The sequence below is a fragment of the Symphodus melops genome (genome assembly GCF_947650265.1).
Source record: "Symphodus melops genome assembly, chromosome: 8".
Classification (NCBI taxonomy): Eukaryota; Metazoa; Chordata; class Actinopteri; order Labriformes; family Labridae; genus Symphodus; species Symphodus melops.
The window spans coordinates 27171981-27190457 of record NC_136698.1 but is presented as its reverse complement, the minus strand read 5'-3'; the positions used below and the strand labels follow the sequence as shown (position 1 = coordinate 27190457).

The window sequence follows — 18477 nt, the reverse complement described above, 5'->3', positions numbered from 1 at the left end:
TCCCAGAAATTCCAGTCTGTGTTACGTTCTCAGTAAAAGGAAGCTGGGCTGAAAAAAACATAAAAAAAGATTTGTTAAATAAAAGTCGAAAACAAATGTGAAAAAAGTCCAAATGCGTCAAAGACAAAACACACTGAGCAGGCAGAAGGACGACTGACTCTCAACATACAACACACGACCATGAAGTGACAACAAGAGGGAAGGAAGACTGCAGGTGAAATAGACACAAGGGCAATCAAACACAGGTGAGACTCGTGACACAGGTGAAGACAATGAGCACAAGCAGACACTGAGGATGAGCGCAGAATAAATCATGAAACACAGAAGACGCTGAGAAAAGTCACAAACGTAACAAAACGCACAACGTAGAACAAAAAAAAAATATTAAAAGCTAAACAGAGAGGAAATCTAAACACTGAAATACGAACTAAATAAGATCAAATCATGACAGTCTGGGAGTCTTTCTGGTTTTGAACTGCAGGTTTGACAGAATAAGACGATATGGTGTCACAATAATCTGTCCAATAATATTTCACTGCTTTGATCACCTTGTGTAGAAAACTATTTGAAGAGTTGGCCAAAATAAATAGCAGTTAGAGCCTCATAAAAAGAAAAGACAGTTAAGGACATTATTGCCTCAATCGGCAGCCAAGTAACAGATAAAACAATATTGATAAAGCAAATTATTATAATTGTGTAAAACAGACCCCTCAAGTAACGCATGAACCACATTATATAATGTAATCACTGTTGAACTACAATAACGTGTCCGCAGGCATCAGCAGGTCAGACATAACTCACCATATCTAAGTCATCCTTGGAAGCCTGTGCAGGTTAAATGAGATAAATAATCCCCTCGAGGACTTCTGCCCCTCCCCCAAGAAAATCTCCAAAGGAAAGGGTCCAAGACAACTCAACCATCGCTCCTTTGAATGTGAAGGAGGAGAGAAGCTGTACTCCAGATGTTTCAACTCGGTCATTTCTGTAACGTTAAATAAATCAGAAGCATCACAGGACACGACAGCAGGAGTTTAGTGCTTTTAATGCAACTTTTTACAGAATGAATTTGGCATAGAAATGAAAGTACAATGAGATTGGCACCATCCATTTTCAATGAGCACTGAGTCTGCTTCATATTAAACAGACCATCGTCAACACTAAAGTCACAACTTGATATTGTGTTTTACGGTGCTTTTTTATTTATTTTGGAAGAAGGAAATTCCGAGTTGCTGGTCTTATACCTCATCAGGAACGTCTCCTTAAAGTTGGAATTCCAACTGGGAAACTCTGAGACTCTTCGGCAGCCTCAGGTCAAATCCAGCATCATTACAGAGCAGCTGTATAACATAACACGTCAATCTTACACTGAAACAAAACGTGGCACCAGGATAACAGCGGCGAGAGATAATTGCTGTTTTCCATTTCTTTCCAGAGCAGATTAAATCTGCGTCTTCTCATAAATACCTCCGATTAAACGTGTGGTTGAGTTTTTTATTTGGAAAGTAAACATGAAATAAGACAAGTATCTTTAGATATATATCTAAAGGATCTAAAGAATACATATCTTTAGATATAGATCGATGTGTGATTGATTTGTATGACAGAAACGCACAATTAGGACCTCAAACTGGACTGTTTGAGGTCCTAATTGCGTTTTTGTTAATTAAACTTGAGAAATTAAATTAAACATGAGACAGAACAAAAAACGCTTGGTAGACTTTTGGACACAGTGGTTCTGTTGGCGTAGAATCACGACCCTATATACAGTCACTGTTACAGGCAGTCAACAAAAACAATGTGCAGAGAGTTTGGCGATGAGCCAAGGAGGCGGGGCCAAGTTTGAACAGCTGCAGATTGTTCATTTGAATGTTGGTGAAAGCAGAGGAGAGGTTCTGAAGGATGATGCGTCGGGTCGGATGCTCCGCTCTGTGAGCCAGGAAGTGTTGAGCTGTCATTTTTTAAGTGATGTTTTTAACTTTGTTCAGACGCGCTTCACATTCCAGCCCCGTCTGAAACACATTCCTCGCAGTTTTCCTGTAAGCCCCCCCGATCTGGATATGTTCAGTTAGTTCAGTTAAGTTTTCAATTTTATTTTTTTTTTTTTTTACAGATCATTGTGCACAAACATGTATGGAAATGTTTATGTCGTCATGGAGCCAAACTCAAAATGTCCTGGCTCCAGAGCGTGTTCGAACAAATGTATCAAAAAAACATCACCGCGCCACACACACACACACACACACACACAGAGAGAGGGAGATCTGCAGGTCAGACTGCCAGGTTGATAGGAACATTGCTAACAGTCTTGTGTCTGGAGGCTCCATCATAGACAGTCAGGCTCAGGCCTCACAGAACTCCAGTAAATCACTCGCTCGATCCGCCCTGCACATTCATCACACGGCTACATTTACACAGACACAAACGGAGCAGCAGCCACAGATTATTTTCAGTAAATCTCTGGATTATTTGGCGATAAATCAATCCATTTGGCCGGTGGCGGTTGGTGAATTATTTACCAGAGGAGCTGTTACATGACATGTCACTCATTTACAGTGCAGCACAAAAGATGCTACAACGCTCGGGCTTTAGAGATATACTGTGATCTTTTTACGCTACTCTCAGGTTTTGTTGCAACTCTAAATTGAGATTATTTGAAAACAAGTTTTTTTTTTACACTTACCTGTTCAGTCCCTGTTTCTGTTTGTTGTTGGGGTGAGGAACGATGAAGGTGGCGATGCTAACAATGTGGTGGACAAACGTCTTTCTTGAATAAGAAAGGGAGCGCTAAGCCCTGCTAGCCCATTTATGCTAGCTGCTGTGTTTGCTTAATGTAATCCCCTTCTTTGACCTTGACTTGCACAGATGTCAAAGGTTGAGGAAACCAAACTGATGAGACGAGTCATTCACTGGTTGCTCTCATTAAGGCCCCGTTTCCACGGAGACGCTGTGACAGTAAAACGAAACAGTTGAGTAGCGGATTGGCCTTTCGTTCACACGGCGTCGGTGTTTCATGGGGGTGGGAAACGCAAGCTTTTGAATTCGACCTCCAGAGTGGAGCGAAACGAATCCGGGGGGCGTATCACAGCCATGTGAACGAAACGGAGCGATGACCTCACCACACCCGCCCCCCCCCCATACATTTGGACATGCGCAGTAGTCGAGAACAAACATAAACAACAATGGCGGCGGATTCGCTTGTGCTATGTGCTTCAGCAGCTATTCGCATTGTATAAACAGAACCTTGACATGATACATCGTGTGTATCGCCGCTGAAAGAGCATCAAACACCTGCGGCAAATTGTTCAACCTTTACCCGAGCACAGGGCGACCATACGCAGCGTTTAGATAAGACTTGGGAGAACTAGCCGCTAAACAGGAGGTTGTGGAGGAAGTGGTTGTACTGGTGAGCGTCGTTCCACTGCCCACTACTGGTCAGGCGTGAGAACTACATCGTTTTCACTCAGGCAAGACCTGCCGTGTAGACCAGGGGTGTCCAAAGTGCGGCCCGGGGGCCATTTGTGGCCCTTGAGTGGATTTTTTGTGGCCCTTGACTTCAAATCGAAGAATCAGAAGATTTTGGCCCCAGGCCTCATCAGATGGCATATTTCGTTCTTTTTTTCTTTTTCATGTTAGCGAGGGAGACCTATAAAAGCCTGACTATTCTTTCCAAAAAATTAGAACACAACAGTTTTCCCACTGCAGTTAGTTATTGTGTATTTACATTATTTTTTGAAGTGGTCAAAATACAAAAAGTTCCTTCCAATATTTAAAAAAAACAAACAAAAAAACCCTGTGGCCCGTGAGCGATTCTAACGCGACAATTTTGGCCCGCAAGAAAAAAAGTTTGGACACCCCTGGTGTAGACGGTCTGTACTTCGAACCCAGAGTGGAGTCGTTTCGATGCGTTTCTGTCACAGCGTCTCCGTGTAAACGGCGCCTAAGTTAGAACATCTCTGCAACATTATTTTTGTTCATTTTTGATGGTGCATCGTTTGAGCTTCATCATCTTGCTGCGCTTTTTCACCATCTTGAGTTTATTAGTTCCTCAAAATCTTTGTCTGGTTTTGATGGATTCCTAGACAGATTTGGTTTTCCTTGAAATAGAGCTGCTCTGTGAAAGCACAAAGGAAAATGAAACCACATCAGATACATTTCTCTGGAATACATTTCCATAAATGCAGCCATTCTGACAGTGTTGGATGTCAGCATTTTGCATGTTAAACACAGGAGTCAGTGAGTGGTGCAGCTGTTATCACTTTGAAGGGATCTTTCCTTCTACAACTGTAATTCCAAAGAACCTAATCTCCTTTCGGTTCAGTCTCTGCAGAACTATGATCCTGAAATAGACGTGTTATTTTCATACATATTAAGAAGTTCCAGAATTGCAGCTGTTGGATGTTGTTGTTTATTTCTGCTACATGCAAACTTTTAGCTGTTGGTTCTGAGTACACTTGAATGTTTACCAGAAGCCTGGAGCACATTTGAGATGAGCATTGTTTCTCGTTCATCCAGTCCAGCGCCGGCTCCTTTGGGTTTGAGAGCAGCAGCGGCAGTTTGAAGCCGATCTCGAGGCTGTTCTGCACGTGTGCAGGTCAGCCTGGAGGGCGCCAATCTCTGAGTAAACAAAAAACCAGTACAACAGTCAATAAATAATGTTGTTGTTGAAGTCGTGTTTCTGTGCTTTATGATGCAGTAAAACAGCACATGGTCATCAAATGTTTAAAAGAGATGTGTGGTCTTATAAAAAGCTTTCCAATGAATTACAGGCGTTTGTACACACACACACACACACACACACACACACACACACACACACACACACACACACACACACACACACACACACGGTCAGGGGAAAGTAGTTCTGCTATTTCTACCTCATTCTTATGTGGTCCTTGACTTCTCTTCAGTAGCATTATCTGGACAATACTCCCCTCCAGTGGAATATAACGGTAATGACAGTTTTTTTTATTTTATTTTTTTGTTTGTTTGGGGATTAAAAAAAACATCTGAACACAATCTTAAATTTACGTAGCCCGAGCACGAACAACGAGAAACCAGGCAGTGTAATTTTACATCTGAATTATTTTCATTAAATGTCTCATTTCTGTCTGTTTGTAGTCTTGCACAGCAAATACTGCCCTCTAGTGGCTGTCTGCCAGATTGCATTTTTAATATTTGGACACCTCATCTGTGAAGTGTGTGAAGATATTTTCCATTTATTTTAACTATTGCTTAGATTTTTATCAAAATGTTATTCACTGAATTAATTTGAAATAAATATTTGTACAGAGGAAACTATGCAAATTCCTTGTGTGTGCATACATACTCATGTTTCCTTTTGATAGACAGACAGATACTTTATTGATCCCAAGGGAAAATATTTTGGTACAAATATTGTTCTTTTTGGTAAAGCCTCATTTTGTCATTGTTTGGTTATGTACATGTTATATTTCAAAGATTTGAGTTGTGTAACTTTGTGTCCTCATGTCCTTCGATGTTGTCTTTAATATTGTTGCCTGTTTTACTTGTGTGTTAATGTTTCTTAGTTCAGTCTTTAGTGTTTCCTGAGTTTTAAGTTGTAATCTGGTCTTCAGTGTTTCATGTTTTACTATGTAGTTTTCCGTGTTTCCCTCCTGTCTTGATGACCCTGATTGTCCTCACCTGTCTCATTAGTCTCACCTGCGTCTCATTAGTCTCACCTATTTAGTCTCTGTGTTTTCTTAGCCTCTTCTTGGTTCATTCTGTCACGATCACAGGTGCAGGCAGAAAACAAGGAGGGGAGGAATCAACTGCAGAACAAAAAAAAACACATTTATTTAAACTAAAAAGGCAAAAAAAAAATAACCCAACTAAATCCAAAACATCAAAAAATGGGCACAAAAACAAAGTAAATCCAGGGAGCAGAGAATAAGGAGAAACATCCAACTTCTAACACAGACAAAAGACAATGAACATGTTCATGTCAGAGTGTAAAAAAAAAACAACAACAAAAAAAAAAGCAAAGAGGATCACCTAAGAACAGACTTCATGAAATATAAGACCCTGACCCAGGGCCAAACAACACAAAATACCAGAAACGTTAACGATGTAACCCAGGAATATGAATAGAATAAATTCAGGTACATAAATAACTAAACCAGAACAACTCAAGACAGTGAATAAATACTTTAAATATAAAGAGAAATACACGGCTCGAACATTGATAATATAATCAAATAAAGTCAGATTTATAATTGACATTTTATTTGCAAGCGCTTGACAGATGCTTAAAGACACTTTACACATTTAAATAATCATAAGATGTACAGTTAAAGACAGTATAAAACAATAGAAAAGAAAAAAGTGATGTATTAAAAGCTAACGGTTTTAAATGTTTGGAGGTGTGAGCACGAATGGATGGGTTTGGGGAGTGAGTTCCAGAGGGGAGGGGGCAGCGATGGAGAAGGCTTCCCAGGTTCGGTGCTTGGTCCGTGTCAGTGGGGGGAGAGACGATGTTTCCTTCAGATGAGGAGGGGGTGTGGTGATGAAGCAGGTCTGTGAGGTAAGGCGGGGCCAGGTTAGTTAGTGTGTGAGGAGTGAGTGATGGGGAGCCAGTGCAGGTCACGGAGGACGGGGGTGATGTGGTCTCTGGGGCGGGTGCGGTTGAGCGGACGTGCGGCTGAGTTCTGGATGTATTGCAGTTTATTGAGATGCTTGAATGGAGAACCGTGGAGGATGCTGTTGCAATAATCTAATCTGGATGTGATGAATGCATGCATGAGTGTTTCTGCAGCAGGGACGGAGGCGGGCAATGTTCTTGAGGTGGAAGAAGGCGGCCCTGGTGATGCGTTTGATGTGGAGGTCAAACCTTAGTGTAGCTGCTGATAGAAGCAACATGTATATATTTCATAATTTTCATAGTTGGTGAAGATGAATAAATACAATGCATAAATAGTAGTTCATATTGTACATAAAATGTGATTAAAAAGGGTTTGTTTTTGGGTTAAGTTATGCAAGTTCATGTACCTTTTTTATTTTGGTTACAAACCCATGTATATTGAGTGGGGAACATATTTTTTTGTTCCGGTTGATTGCGTTGTTGGGGGGACAAATTAATAGGTGACGCATAAAGAAAGCAGCATGGGACGACAAGTGTTTGATGTGGAAGGAGTTAATGGAGTCTCGGATTAAAAGAAACTTTATTCCCTTGGAGTTTATGAGGCCAATGAGGTATGATAATTTCTGATATGTATGTGAAATCAATGTGTTTTCTTTTTGGATGTCAGACTAATTGTAAGTTCTGTTTGCTTATTTTATTAGTTCTGACGGCATTATTTGGCACTGTTTTGGCATCGTTGGTAACGTGAAGAAGACGTGGCTAAATAAATGTCTGTGAGCAAAACCGAACGACTTGAGCCTTGATTAAGACCTCGGAGGGAGTAACACTTAGCTTATTGTTGAAGATGTGCGGTGAGGGGGATAGAGTGCAGTTATCAAAAGTGAGGGAGAAGTTGTGAGTGGCTTTGGAGCGGGATGTGGGGTCAGTGATGACTGTGTCTGATTTGTCACTGTTTAGTTGAAGATAGTTTGCTTGCAACCTTGATTTAATTTCGGCGAGGTAGTTGCTGACGTGTAACGTGGGTGCTGTTGGAGATGTACAGTTGGATGTCGTCGGCGTAACACTGAAACTGAAGGTCATGTTGACGGATGATCTGGCCAAGGGGGGGGAGGATGTAGAGAATGAAGAGGAGGGGGACCAAGCACAGACCCCTGGGGGACACCTTGTGACAGGGGAGCGGTGGGGGATGAACTGTTTATGCTGATGAACTCTTCTCGATTGGGGAGGTAGGAGTGGAACCAGGAGAGTGCAGGATGGTGAGGTGTCCGCAGTCTGCTGAGAGGAGGAGGTCATGGGTGACTTTTAAAAGGGATGTCTCGGTGCTGTGCTTTGAACGGAAACCAGACTGGAAGGATTCAAACAGGTTTATTGGAGGTGAGGTGGGTTCTGAGTTGTGTGGCGACGGCACGTTCCAGAATTTTTGACAGGAAGGGGAGATTGGAGATGGGGCGGAAGTTTTTTGGGGCAAGACCGGGTTTTTTGATGATGGGTGTGATGGCAGCCAGTTTAAAGGTTTGTAGAACAGAGCCGGTGCAGAGGGAGGCGGTAATGACGTCAGTGACGAGTGGGGAGATGACAGTCCTTGATGGGTTTGGAGGGTATGGGGTCCAGGGTACAGGTGGAGGATTTTATTCCGGTCATGATGGTTGTGAGTTCTGCTGGCGATACTGGAGAGAAATGGGTCAGGTGATGGAGCAGGGGGGCGGAGGCAGGTTGGGAGATGGGAGGGATCCTGGAGATGGTCTTGATGTTTGATTTAATGAATGATAAGAATGATTGGCATTTTTCAGTGGCGAATGATGAGGAGATGTTGTCTTGAGGTTTAAGGAGGGAGTTTATGGTGGAGAACAGAGCCTTGGGGTTCTTGAGGTGGGAGTAGTGGGTGGACCGGGCAGCATCGAGTGCTTCTTTGTACTGTTGAAGGTGATAGGTGTGTGCTGAGAGATGAACTGATAATCCGGTTTTCTTGTAGAGTCTTTCAAGTTGTCTTTTCCAGGTCTTCATTTGGCGGAGTGTGTCAAAGAGACAGTTTTTGGTTTTGACGGGGGCAAACAGATCCAGGCCGGAGGAGAGTGTGTTGTTGTCATAGTTAACAAGGTGTGTGGGGTTGTCGGCTGGTGGTGGAGGGGAGGCAGACCGGGTCTGTGGTTGTGGTTGGGACCGGGACGTCTATGTCCACGGTGATGGCCGGGTGGTCAGAAATGTGCAGATTGTGGCTGGTTAACTGTTGGATGTTGAGATTAGTGGAGCAAACCAAGACCCTGGAGCTTTGGCAGGAGAAGAAGAGTGTGACAGGTAAACAGTCATGCAGGCTCACGTGTGGACAGCGTGTTGGAAGTTAGCCGCTAGCATGCGGCTAACGTTTAGCCGTTAGCATGCGGCTAGCGGCTAACGGCTAACGTTTGGGTGAAGGTCATCAGTTTTGAAGAGTTGGAAGCGGTTTCCAGAAGAGATTAAAATTGTCTATGAACTTGATATTTCGTGTGGAACAGGTGTGCAGGTGGAGAATCCTGCTAAAACCTTCTGGTTTCAAAAAGTGAATTTCTCCGTTTGTGAGACTAATAAAGGATTATCTTATTTTAAATTGGTCTCACAGTAAATGTTACTGTAAATCCTGAAGTTTACAGTTATTTTAAAAACTTTTTCATAGTTTTCAAACATTATTTTCTCTTCAGTTGTTTGTTCTATATGTGCTTTTCTCCCCTTTGCTTATTTTGCATTATTTACATAGGAATGAATGGAGAAGGAGCTGGATTTAATAAGTCTACTTCTTCTCACTCCTTTTTGGATGTATACATGACATTTATATTGAAAGTATCTGAGAGCTTGTTTTGTATGATCTCATTCATAGTTTGTCCATATTTATTTATTTTTTACATTTTTTTCTTTTATTTTTACATGTTCAAAATAAACATGGTGTTTCATCTAACATCTTGACACTTATTCTTCTGTGACACTTCATCCCTTGTTGGTTAAATGTTTCAGTAAAGCTGTCGTTCATTTACAGCTCTTGTGTCTTTATTTGCCCTGGAGACGAATAAAGTTTTTTTGAATTGAATACGCTTGCAGACATTCCCAAACATGAAGATATGAAGCTCATCCATCTTTGACCTGTCCATGTGATGTTGTGTCATACTGTGTAATCATGCAGAGACAATGTGTTATACATAATAAATCATTTATTGAAATATAAATCATCTGAATGTACATGTTGTAAAATAATGGAAGGTAATACTAAGTCGTCATATTGGCTGTGATTACAGAGAGGCTGTACCGTCGACAACACAAACATTCACATCCAAACGCCTTCAAACATCAAGCACGCTTCCTTTCCCCTCCTTCTCTTTTTTTTTTTCTAGCTTTAACTCCTCACCAACATCCACAACAACAAACAGGAAAACAAAGCAAAGTGCAGCAGCTGGTTGCAGACTCAGTCACAGTGGACAGAGAGGCGGAGGCAGTGGATCAGCTGGTACAGTAGCTGGATCAGAACGAGGATTTCAAAGAGTCGACACGTACTGTTATCTGATGTATAACATCAGATTGACATGAATCTGGTCCCTCTATTGTCTAAGTGTAACTAGAACCTGCTAATTGACTTCAGGACAGTAGATACAATATGAGACTGGACAGTAAGAAGCATCATGACCAGGTATTCTTCTCTTTTTCCATTTCAAACTCTGTCTCTTTTATTCCTTTATTATTTTTTTTCACAAATTTTTTGATGTGGCTAACTCTGCATGGTGTTGGAATAAAAAAAAAAAGTCCCTCGCTGATTAAAATTTTGTAGAAGTTGAAAAAACTTGTTGAATCTTTCAACTCAATTTCGCAAAATTGCCAAAATGTTCCAAAATCAAATTACGCTGAAACATTGAGGACCAAAAATCCCCATCACTGACTCTGTTTTTACACGTTTTATACTTCTTTAGGTTTTAATCATGTGCTAGCATCCATGCAGAGCAAACTAAATCTTTTATTTATTTATTTTTTCACATTTTGGTTGTAGTGGCCTCTTTATTTCATATCTGGATTCAAAGGCCCTGAATGCACCACAGTGTGAAGGAAGCTGCATTCATGGGCTCCTCGATGTATTAAACGTGTCAGACGTCCATCCATCCGTATGTTTCTCATACACAAATATTGCCCGACACAATATGCTGTATTTTACGGCAGCACGTTTTTTGTTTTTTTTAATTGTTCTAATTTACAATTTCGATTCGTGGATGGATTCATCCATCAGCATCAGCTACACTTGGTCAAAGGAGGGCGCTGGCTTCTATAAAATACTGCTATCCCAATAATCCTCTTATAAAAACAACTCTGGAGCTATTTACAATACAATCATGCTTCATTTGGCAAAAATACAACTGGAGTCTCAAACAGGGACGACTTTGAGGACATTACGTTGTGAGACACTGTGAGGATGCATGCAACCATTCAAACAGCTATACGCTCGACACCTATTCACAAATCACACACGTCTACACGAGGATGAAGTAAAAAAATAGATTTGATTACTGCACATGTGAAGCCATTGCAAACATTATACGGTCATGAGGAATGCACACAGTCCACATGTTGTGCTTATTGCTACTGATTGGACCAGCATCAGGATGCTTCACTCGCAGCAGGTGAGTCCTTCCTGCGAAAGCTGTTTGTAGTGTTGGGTTCTTGTTTTCTTCTTCTGTAGTGGTTAAATATGGTAGGAAAGATCCCGCGGCGTTCGTTTAGAGCTTCTGAACATGTCGAAGCCGTCCCTTCTTGCTTATATCGCTGTTAAAGAATGCCCGATAGAATAAAGCTTTACAAAAACAAAGACAACCTGTCCGACACAGGCTCCATGCTTCTTAGTCCTTTGCATGTCGTTTCTTCCTCCAGCCCAGCAGGGGGCAATGTCCAGGAGGTGTAGGGTGTACCGTGCAATTACCACAGACCTGTCCACACAGAAGTGGTTTTTGTTCTGAGGAGGGATCAAGGCGGCAGAGTCTTTGGTAGATTTACAAGTCTTAGTCTCTGGAGTCCTTGGCGTCCCTGGGTCTTTGTTCTGTTTGCTCTACAGGCCAGGGGGGCGGGGTGTGGGGACAGGATGTCACAGGAAGCTGTCTTCCGCCAGGTCACCACAGTCCAGACACATCTCGTCCAGCAGCGTGATGTCCTCGAGAGTCTCGCCCTCACGCTTCGCAAAAGTGGAGCTGCTTGAGCCGGTCTCGATGGCGCTCTCCTCGGACGTCTGCGAGCTGCAGGGACATGAAGAAGACGGATTAACGGTGAATTAAAGATACGACACTGCAGACTCTTTTCTCCTTTTACATGTTGCGTCAGCTTCCTGTGAAGTCACGGCTGAGGAGAACGACTCTCATGTGGATGTTTTTGTAAATCTGGGTAGAAAGGAGAATAACCGGACTGAACAGAACCTTTTTCTGCTCTCTGTCCCAAACGCTCGGACTCAACTTGGGAAAAGGGCCTTTTGGGTGTTCTGCACCTTCTGTTGCAGGACGACTTAAAGCTGAAGGAGCCGGTGTCCTTCAGTGTTTTTAAATCTAAAATGAAAGACTTGGAGGTGGACTCTATATGTGGTCATTGTTTCAGCCCGGCTGTCTGAACACCTGAAAACTTCTTGATTCTTAGATTATTTTAATCCATGATGATTTTATGAACTGGACTTTCTATTCTCCATCTGTAATTTTGTAAAAAAAAAATTCGTGGCCAGGTTTCCCTTAAAGAGGTTTTTAATCTCATTGGGACCAACCTGGTTAAATAAAGGTTAAATAAAAAAAAAAAAAAATAATAATATGAAATGACTTTATTCATTTTTATATACTGTAATTATTCGGTCTGTATGTTTAAAAAAAAAAGTGGTATGGTATGTGGGTCTAATCGATCAGGGTTTAAAACCTAAGGAGTGATATACGAGGTCGGCCTCACTCTTTTTTTTTGTGTGGCTTTTTTCTGACTTTATTTGAAAGACAGAATATTCTGAGAGAGTGAGGAATGAGCAGCAGTGAAAGGAGCCACAGGTCGGATATATGAACCCAGGCTGCCCTCTTTCAAGGACACCATTTATTCACCGTACTACAAATGGATGTTTCACTTTTTGAAGCTGAAACATGTAAAGGAGACGTGTGTGTGTGTGTGTGTGTGTGTGTGTGTGTGTGTGTGTGTGTTCCATTTACCCGTGTCTGTTCCTCTTTCCGTACTCGTCGTCTGATATGGGGTCCAGGTCTGGGAGCGGGATGATGTAGCCGCTGTCGGAGCTCAGCCGCTGCTCGTCGAAGCCGCTCTCCCGGTCCTTCAGCTTGCCTTGGTTCTTGTAGGTGATGCCGATGTACGCGTCGTCGTTCTCCATGCACACTCGGGTCACGGCCGGGTGGTCGCTCTTCAGGAACTCGTGGTTCACCCTCTCGTAGCTCTGCGTACACACACGGACACGTTGGACTCGTCAGCTGCAGGCCCGCTGTGCTCAGAGTGTGATCACGGTGCCAGCTTGGATGGTGCGACCCCAAACTGAAAGTCCCACACGCCCAAGGTGCTAAAAGCAGAGCGGGTTCCTCCTCTGCACGCCGGCCCTTAAAGCTGAGGTGAGGCTGCTTGTTTTATGTGCCATGTGTGCTGTTGGCTTAAACTGGCTCATTAAGGTTAACGGGTGGTGGAGGCGAGAAGAGAGCCAGCTGCTGCTTCTCTAATCACTGCTGGGTTTGAGTTTTACACTACGTGTGCAGACACAGAGGAAGTGGAGTGAGAGTGCAAAAAAAGTACAGAGAAGGGCGTCTTGATTACTGCTAAAAAAAATTATATAAATCTCAATTATGAAGAGCCGTAAAATGTCAAATAAAGGAAGAATATCAAATCCTGATTGGAAGTTTAAGAGCAGGATTTTCGGGAATATGTTCCTATGTAGAAAAAAAACTTCAAACCCAACAAACACTGTATCCCCAGGCTAACTCAGTGTTGTTAACAGCGTTGCCATGGTAACGCACATACTTTTGCTGACTGGGTCTTGGTCTTGTTTTCTCTCTAACTTTAACAGTTTAACTTTTGCTGCCATTTTTTTTTTCTTTTCATGCATCTTGTTGTCGCTGCACGTGAATGACTCGGCTCGCCTTTTCTGACTTTTCTAATTTAACCTCTCGCTTACTGAACTGTCTCCGCGTTGCTGTGTTTGTGAAAGCAGCTCGAGCAGGTTGGTGGTCGACCTGATGCAGACAGGTCTGAAGGGAGGTGACACTCACCCTCCTGTAGCTGGAGGGCAGCAGAGACGCCACCGACTCGCTCAGACCCAGGAAGGAAGGCCTCTTCTCCGGCTCACTGTTCCAGCACTTCATCATCATCTCATACCTGAAGAAGGAAGAAAGAAAGGAAAGAGAGAGAGAATTATTCCCTCCCTGTAACTTGTGTCAGACACACAGCGCTCTGAGGTCACAGCATGTGAGCACACGCACACGTCATGAGGAGCGTGCTCCGGCTTCGACATCCTGTATCCACTCTTGATCTTGTTGTAGAAGCTTGAATCCACGACCATGCCGGGGTAAGGAGTCCCGCCTGCACACACACACACACACACACACACAGCATCGTGAGTTTTATGCAAACAACTCCCCTCTCACCTGTTGAACTCTTCCTGTTTCTGCAGGACCTCACCTAAGGAGAATATCTCCCACAGCAGGATACCGTAGGACCAAACGTCACTCAGCGAGGTGTACATGTTGTCAAAAATACTCTCCGGCGCCATCCACTTCACGGGCAGGAAAGTCTGTGTGATAACAGAGAGGAGACGTTCCATCTTCCACTCATAAACACTGTTAAAAAAATCCAGTTTTATTGGAGACGATGATGAAGACTCACACTCCCTTTGGAGACGTAGTTGTTGTCGTGCATGATGTCTCGGGCCAATCCGAAGTCACAGATCTTTACGATCTTTCCCTGAGAGAGGAGGACGTTTCTGGCAGCCAGGTCGCGATGCACACACTGCAGAGACACACACACACACACACACAGAAAGGTGATCAGCGGCTCGGCGTCTATTTCTGCTCGTACTTGAATTGAATTCTGTTTGATTCCCTCTTCATGAAGCGTCGCTCTGTGTGTGTAAACATGCCAGTTGGAGGGATGGCTGTGACCACTGGATATTTAGGGATAATAACTATGAAGCCTCTGGCTGCACTGCGTCCCTGCCTGCTAATTCTAGCCTTGGTGTTACTGCTCCTATATTCAGCTGCTGGCCTGTCTCCTGAGCCGCCTTCACGCAGGACCGCTTATCACACAAGTGCTGATCTCAGGCGTCCTCTTTAGGACTGCACACGGGACACCAGGGGGGGAAGAAGGAACCGTGTGGTCTGCAAACCCCAGGTCTGGCTCGGGGGGACTTGGGAGAGAACTACATTCACACGATAAAGCGAGGCCGTCTTTTTTGAATTCCTTCCTATCAAAGTCCGTTTTCCAACCTCTCAGTCGACGCAGATAAAAAGACAAATGCTCAAAGGTGCCTCCACGTGTTTGACGAGTTCACAGCTTACGTTTTTGGAGGCCAGGAACTCCATCCCTTTGGCCACCTGGTAGGTGAAGCTGAGCAGGTCGGTGGTGGACAGGCCGTCGTTGTCCTCTGACAGCAGGTCATCCATCTCTCCCTCTGGTGTTTGTTGAGAACACAGAAAGGAAAAATCCCCATGAGCACACAGTGATGGTGTTTTGTAAATATAGTTCTGGCTGCTCAAACCTGGCGTTCACTAATGGCAGGGAGAAACCGGGCATTATTATACGTGCGCTACAATTATCCTCTCGGTGTAATGACAGGGTTGTACCAGTGCTAAACTCTGACGTGGGTGGACCCCACCAACACGGGCTCAAACACACACACTGAGTCCAAACACACGCACACATACACACAGGGCAGAAAGTGAAGAGAGAGAGGATGAAGTTTGTGTGTGTGTGTGTGTGTGTGTGTCGTACCTTTAGGAGACGGCGGGTGGTCGTACTCGGACGTCTGGATGTCGGAGTACTTGGAGGAGTTGCTCCTCTCCAGCATGGGGACGTACTGAGTGTTGTCCGCCTGCTTCATGTCCATGTAGTCTCCTTTGCTCTCGAACGACAGGATCACATAACTGCAAAAAGACCAGAGAGAGAAAATGTGAAAAATTATATTTAATATGATGTATAAACGATCTATATGATAAATGATAAATGCATTAAACAATAAACGATAAAGGATCTATAAACGCCAAAAAAACAGCCGACAGCTCGTACAAATATCTGAAGTGATTCGACAATCAAAGATCTTGCAGGAAGCTCACTCTTTACTTTTCTCTGTGAAATAAAAATGATTTATTCAATAACATCTAAAACTAATAATGTTTTTTTTTTTTGGTTTTAGTTGAAATCTTTTGCAAATGTTTCGCTAATAAGACAAAAAGGATTCTTTGTGTTCTTCTTCAAAAGAGGGGAAAAGACATTTTAGCATTTTGCTATTTTAGCGAATGTAGCAACGTTAGCATAAAATATTGTGGTATTTTTGTGGAAGTCAGAGTCTGATAGTTTCATGCTTTTTTGTGCTCCTTTTGAAAACGTTTAAAAACAGACGGAGCTGCTGGCAGGAAGCTGCGGTGTCACATGGTCTCGCTCCTTCTCGCTGCTCTAGAGGAAGACGTGGTCGAGGAGAAACACGGTCGCCAGGGGTGAAATCATGTTCTGGTCAGTTCGAGGTGTGGTCGCTATGAGTCATCGGCGATGACCGCAGAGCAGAGAGGAGGGGGTGGGGGGGAGGCTGCTGTTTCAGCATGAGCGTCTGCACGGACAGAATGAACAGGTTCCTCACGTGGAATGAAATTAGGCTGAAAGCTGAAACCTCTCCAGAGTGAGATTCGATTTTGGTGAAGACGCCAGACGACCTCCTCAGAGAGGGAGAAACGGGCCGATAGAGTTACCGATCAGGGCGAGATGAGACAAGCTGCACGATATGTGTCGTCTGCTTGTTGTGACATTTGCGAACGGCAGAGCAGGAACGAGCACGCAGACGCTCGGACGCACGCCGTACCTCCTGCTGCTCTCGTCCGCAGGGTTGATTCCAAAGATGTCGAGCTCCTTCTTGCTCTTCTCCGGGGTCAGGCTGAGGAAGTTCTCTCGGTTCTTGTGCAGATAGTTGACCAGGTCTCCGTAGAAGCAGTACTCTGTGATTATGTAGATGGGGCCTGGAAGAACACGGCAGATAAAGGTTTAGCATGGGCGTCAGTCTGCAGGCTAATCTTATCAGAGAGCTCGTAAAGACTGAAAGCACGGTCTGCACTCTCCCATAAAAAGCCCGTTAAAACACCACACCCACCACCAGCCTTTTTTCTGACCCTCACAGATGAGTGTGTGTGCAGAAACGAGCTGACGTGTGCAGCGATGCTAAACTCTGCATGTGTGGGTTTTTTTTTTTACCTGACTTGGTGCAAGCGCCCAGCAGGTTGACGATGTTGAGATGCGGTCCAAGATGAGTCATGATCTTCAGCTCAGACATCAGCGCCTGTTTCTCACTGGAGCGCGCCGTGGCTGCAACGAGGAACCACAGCGTGAACATCAAAACAAGCCGAACCCGAGTGTGTCGTTCCTAAACTGATCTCACACGTTCATTTATTCAGCACACTCACACTTATTCAGTTTTATTAACGCAGTCTATTTAGACATCATGCATTAATGACCCACACTCTCATTTGTAAATTCGATTATTTGCAAATTTAGTTGTGGTGTTTGTATATTTGCACATTTATTTTTATGTTATCTTTGACATGCATCTGTTGCACTGGTTTGCTCTAACAGCATTCTGTATAGATATAATGATATGGGGGGCGGGGTCAGGGGACGTACTGGTGTCCCCTCATATTTTAAATGCAGCATCATAAAATTGAAGGGACGTCCTGCAGTCTCAAGGTGCCATGTTGTTTCTGATTTCTGTTCTTGCATCAGATGCATCAGATATCCTGTCTTTTAGATAATAACAGGATCCTGGTGTCACTGCATGTATAACGTCTGTGTGTGAGCTGCTGGCTCGATGTTCCTCCAGCTCTCCTGATTTGTGGTCTGATGAACTCACGTTTCAGCATCTTCACCGCCACCTTCATCACCGGTTGGGAGCGGCTCAGCCCGTAGGCGGTGCCCTCCACCACCTTCCCGAACGCTCCGGAGCCGAGGATACGACCTGAGACGGAGACGCAGAGGACACGGGGTCGACGATCAGCAGAGAACACAAACACACGGGCAAACACAGCCGCACACGTTACGCTCAGCTCACCGAGGACGAGTCTGTCCCGGGGAAACTCCCATCTGGAGTCGTAGGGAAGCTGCATGGGATCCACGTAGATGTACTCATGACCGTCTGGACTCACAGACTCGATGACCCTCCAGCGGATCTCATATCGGGGTTTCTGGAGGGGGAATAAAAAAAGGAGATGCATTCATGACCTGGACTTTTTTTTAGAGGATTATTTCCTGCTCTTGTAAAGTCTGTTCACATGTTTAGCTGAATTTATTTGGTTTGATAACATGTGAAAGGACAAGTGTTTAACGAGGAGGAGGAGAAAAGTAGTCCGATGCTGTCGAGCACATTTTAAAATCAGGATTCAAGTTTTCTGCGCAGCTTTCATAAACCTTCAATAAATTTAATTTTACAGCGTCTGAGTCATCTGAAAAGAGGAAAGGAAAACTAAAACTGCTCTTTAGTTAAGAAGACATAATTATAACTGAAGGTGAAAAATGAAAAGGAGAAAAAAAAAAGTTAAAAGCTTTGAAAAAAACAAAACGTTGAAAATCTCCGTGTGTTTGAAGCTTTGGGTTTTGAACATGAGTGAGTGAAGGATGTGTGAATGAATGAGAGCAGCATTACCTGTTTCCAGATAACAACCAAC

General features: G+C 43.6%; 1 protein-coding gene across 2 annotated transcripts in view; it reads right to left on the bottom strand.

Annotated features, from left to right (window-relative positions):
- Positions 1–9760: 9760 nt before the first annotated feature.
- pdgfra (platelet-derived growth factor receptor, alpha polypeptide) overlaps positions 9761–18477 on the bottom strand; it is a 19482-nt gene continuing 10765 nt past the window's right edge. For both annotated transcript variants that reach the window (XM_079350753.1, XM_079350754.1), the window contains exons 17-29: positions 18456–18477; positions 17865–17997; positions 17667–17771; positions 17015–17125; positions 16629–16782; positions 15548–15699; positions 15115–15227; positions 14444–14566; positions 14240–14351; positions 14041–14140; positions 13831–13936; positions 12775–13010; positions 9761–11838 (exon numbers count right to left, since the gene is read on the bottom strand). The exon at positions 18456–18477 is cut by the window's right edge and continues 73 nt beyond it. In XM_079350753.1, the coding sequence (XP_079206879.1) occupies positions 11691–11838; positions 12775–13010; positions 13831–13936; positions 14041–14140; positions 14240–14351; positions 14444–14566; positions 15115–15227; positions 15548–15699; positions 16629–16782; positions 17015–17125; positions 17667–17771; positions 17865–17997; positions 18456–18477 (1615 nt within the window). In that variant the 3' untranslated portion in view covers positions 9761–11690. The remainder of the gene's footprint in view (positions 11839–12774; positions 13011–13830; positions 13937–14040; positions 14141–14239; positions 14352–14443; positions 14567–15114; positions 15228–15547; positions 15700–16628; positions 16783–17014; positions 17126–17666; positions 17772–17864; positions 17998–18455) is intronic.